The 1,873-nt window shown below is 37.4% G+C and overlaps 1 protein-coding gene across 1 annotated transcript in view; it reads right to left on the reverse strand.

Moving 5' to 3' along the window:
* Positions 1–1,873, reverse strand: part of LOC107089559 (SH3 domain-binding protein 1-like) — a 23,309-nt gene that overhangs the window by 13,811 nt on the left and 7,625 nt on the right. The window contains exons 3-4 of the mRNA XM_015382429.1: positions 1,704–1,808; positions 1,530–1,606 (exon numbers count right to left, since the gene is read on the reverse strand). Coding sequence (XP_015237915.1) covers positions 1,530–1,606; positions 1,704–1,808 — 182 coding nt within the window. The remainder of the gene's footprint in view (positions 1–1,529; positions 1,607–1,703; positions 1,809–1,873) is intronic.

The raw sequence follows: 1,873 nt of genomic DNA on the forward strand, positions 1-1,873 counted from the left end.
CACTGCCACTTGACAGATGAGACAGACAGCCTTTTCTTTACATTGAACAAAAAAAAAAATATTGTTTATCCAATTCAGGTTAAATGCCCTGCATTCTGAATAAATTTTTCTCTTACCTTTTCTTTTCGCCATTATTTCGTTCTCTCTTTACGGAAGAGGATAAGGGCCATTCAAAAGAAAACAAAAACTATTCAATTCTGACTTTTTTTCTTAATTAAAGTCAGAATTCTGACTTTTTCCTCAGAATTCTGAGAAAAAAGTCAGAATTGAATAGACTATTATTTTATTTGTTTGAATGGCCCTAATCCTCTTCCGTATCTCTTTGAGAGGGGCCGGTTTAAGATTTTAAGCGGGGGGTTGCCAGATAGGGGCACAGACCCCAAAAGGGTGAAACATTGTCGCGTTATATGTGTGAAATAGTTACTAATAGTTAATAATAAAAAAAAAACTTCATAATTAAGGAACATTTTATTGCAAATGTCCAACTGTAATATCAAATACAAAACAAACAAACAAAAAAAACATTATATGAAAATACTCTCTGGTATTGTTCAGGGGGCCGGACCAAGTGTGGAGGCGGGCCGGATCCGGCCCACGGGCCGTAGTTTGGGGATCACTGTAATAGGGGATTCAGACATTAAATAGCAGGATCCCCAATGTAGAGGCGTAAGTGGATGAGCGCCAGAACCTCAGGGTCAATCTACACTGTTCCAACAGGAACGGCTTTGCTAACAAATAGACGCATATATTTAAACATTCATGTTGTCTACATACAAGGTATAGAGGACAAAATTTCTGGGGCGAACATATTTCTATTGTCATTACTTACCTACTTGTATCAAAAATTGTTCTGCATAAAATTTATATTTACATGTCCTAATATCTAAATTAAATGGATTTTTAAGTTATTATTAAAGTAGTTATTTATCTATGATTTCACTGAAGACACCTAGATGACTTGCAGAGACACATATTTTTCTTTACCCAATATAACACAAAATTTTGTTCTTAAAAGAGCATGAATTCTGTCTATAGCAACTTTAATGTTAATATATTGATGTGAATAATTAACCACATCATTTTAGTTATCAAGTAATTGTTAATGTATGAAAGAATTTATACATTAAAAATTAAAATGTTTAATAAGTTTGAACATTCCCCTTGAGAGTAATACTGCTGCCAACTTCTGTATTAGAGGGCGTAAAAAATGGTAGGGGTGACCACAGATTGGCTAAGGGCGGCCATGGCCACCTCTGGCTCCCCATCTAGCTCCGCCCCTGCCCCAATGAGGAACCTTGTGGAACATTATCTGTGATATTTGTCAACACTGATGTAAGTTATCTGCTGACAAGAAATAGTCCCTTTCCTCCATGTAAGACTCAGACCAGTCATTGAAACATATTACAGCTTAAACTCATAAATAACGCCATCATGAGCCCTTTGGTTACAAATTATGACTTATTCAGGCAGAAGCTAAAACCGTACAAGATGCATCTGTATGCCTCAAGTCCAGTGATCAAACCCGTCACCTGATTGAAGACTGTGCATCAAAGTCCTTCAGGCTTTCCGCCATGCTTATAGACAGCAGCATTAATGGAAGTTTCTTCTGCAGACACAAAAACACAAGTTTTGTTGGTTTTGTGTTTCGTTCTTACAGAAAACCATAAACCACTTTCATTCACTTTGTAAAAAATAATGACTACCATTCTTCTTTCAGCCTCCAGCCCAAGAGGACTCTGCATGCAGGCCTGCAGCTTTTTATGGAGGACCTGAGCTGCCTTCTTGGCTGGCTCCACCCGCTGCTCCACCTGCAACCAGATACACATGATGTAAGACCAAAAACAGAAGACTACTCCGTGTTTACAAAAAAAAA

This window comes from Cyprinodon variegatus, unplaced genomic scaffold (assembly GCF_000732505.1).
Source record: "Cyprinodon variegatus isolate N-32 unplaced genomic scaffold, C_variegatus-1.0 Scaffold256, whole genome shotgun sequence".
NCBI lineage: Eukaryota > Metazoa > Chordata > Actinopteri > Cyprinodontiformes > Cyprinodontidae > Cyprinodon > Cyprinodon variegatus.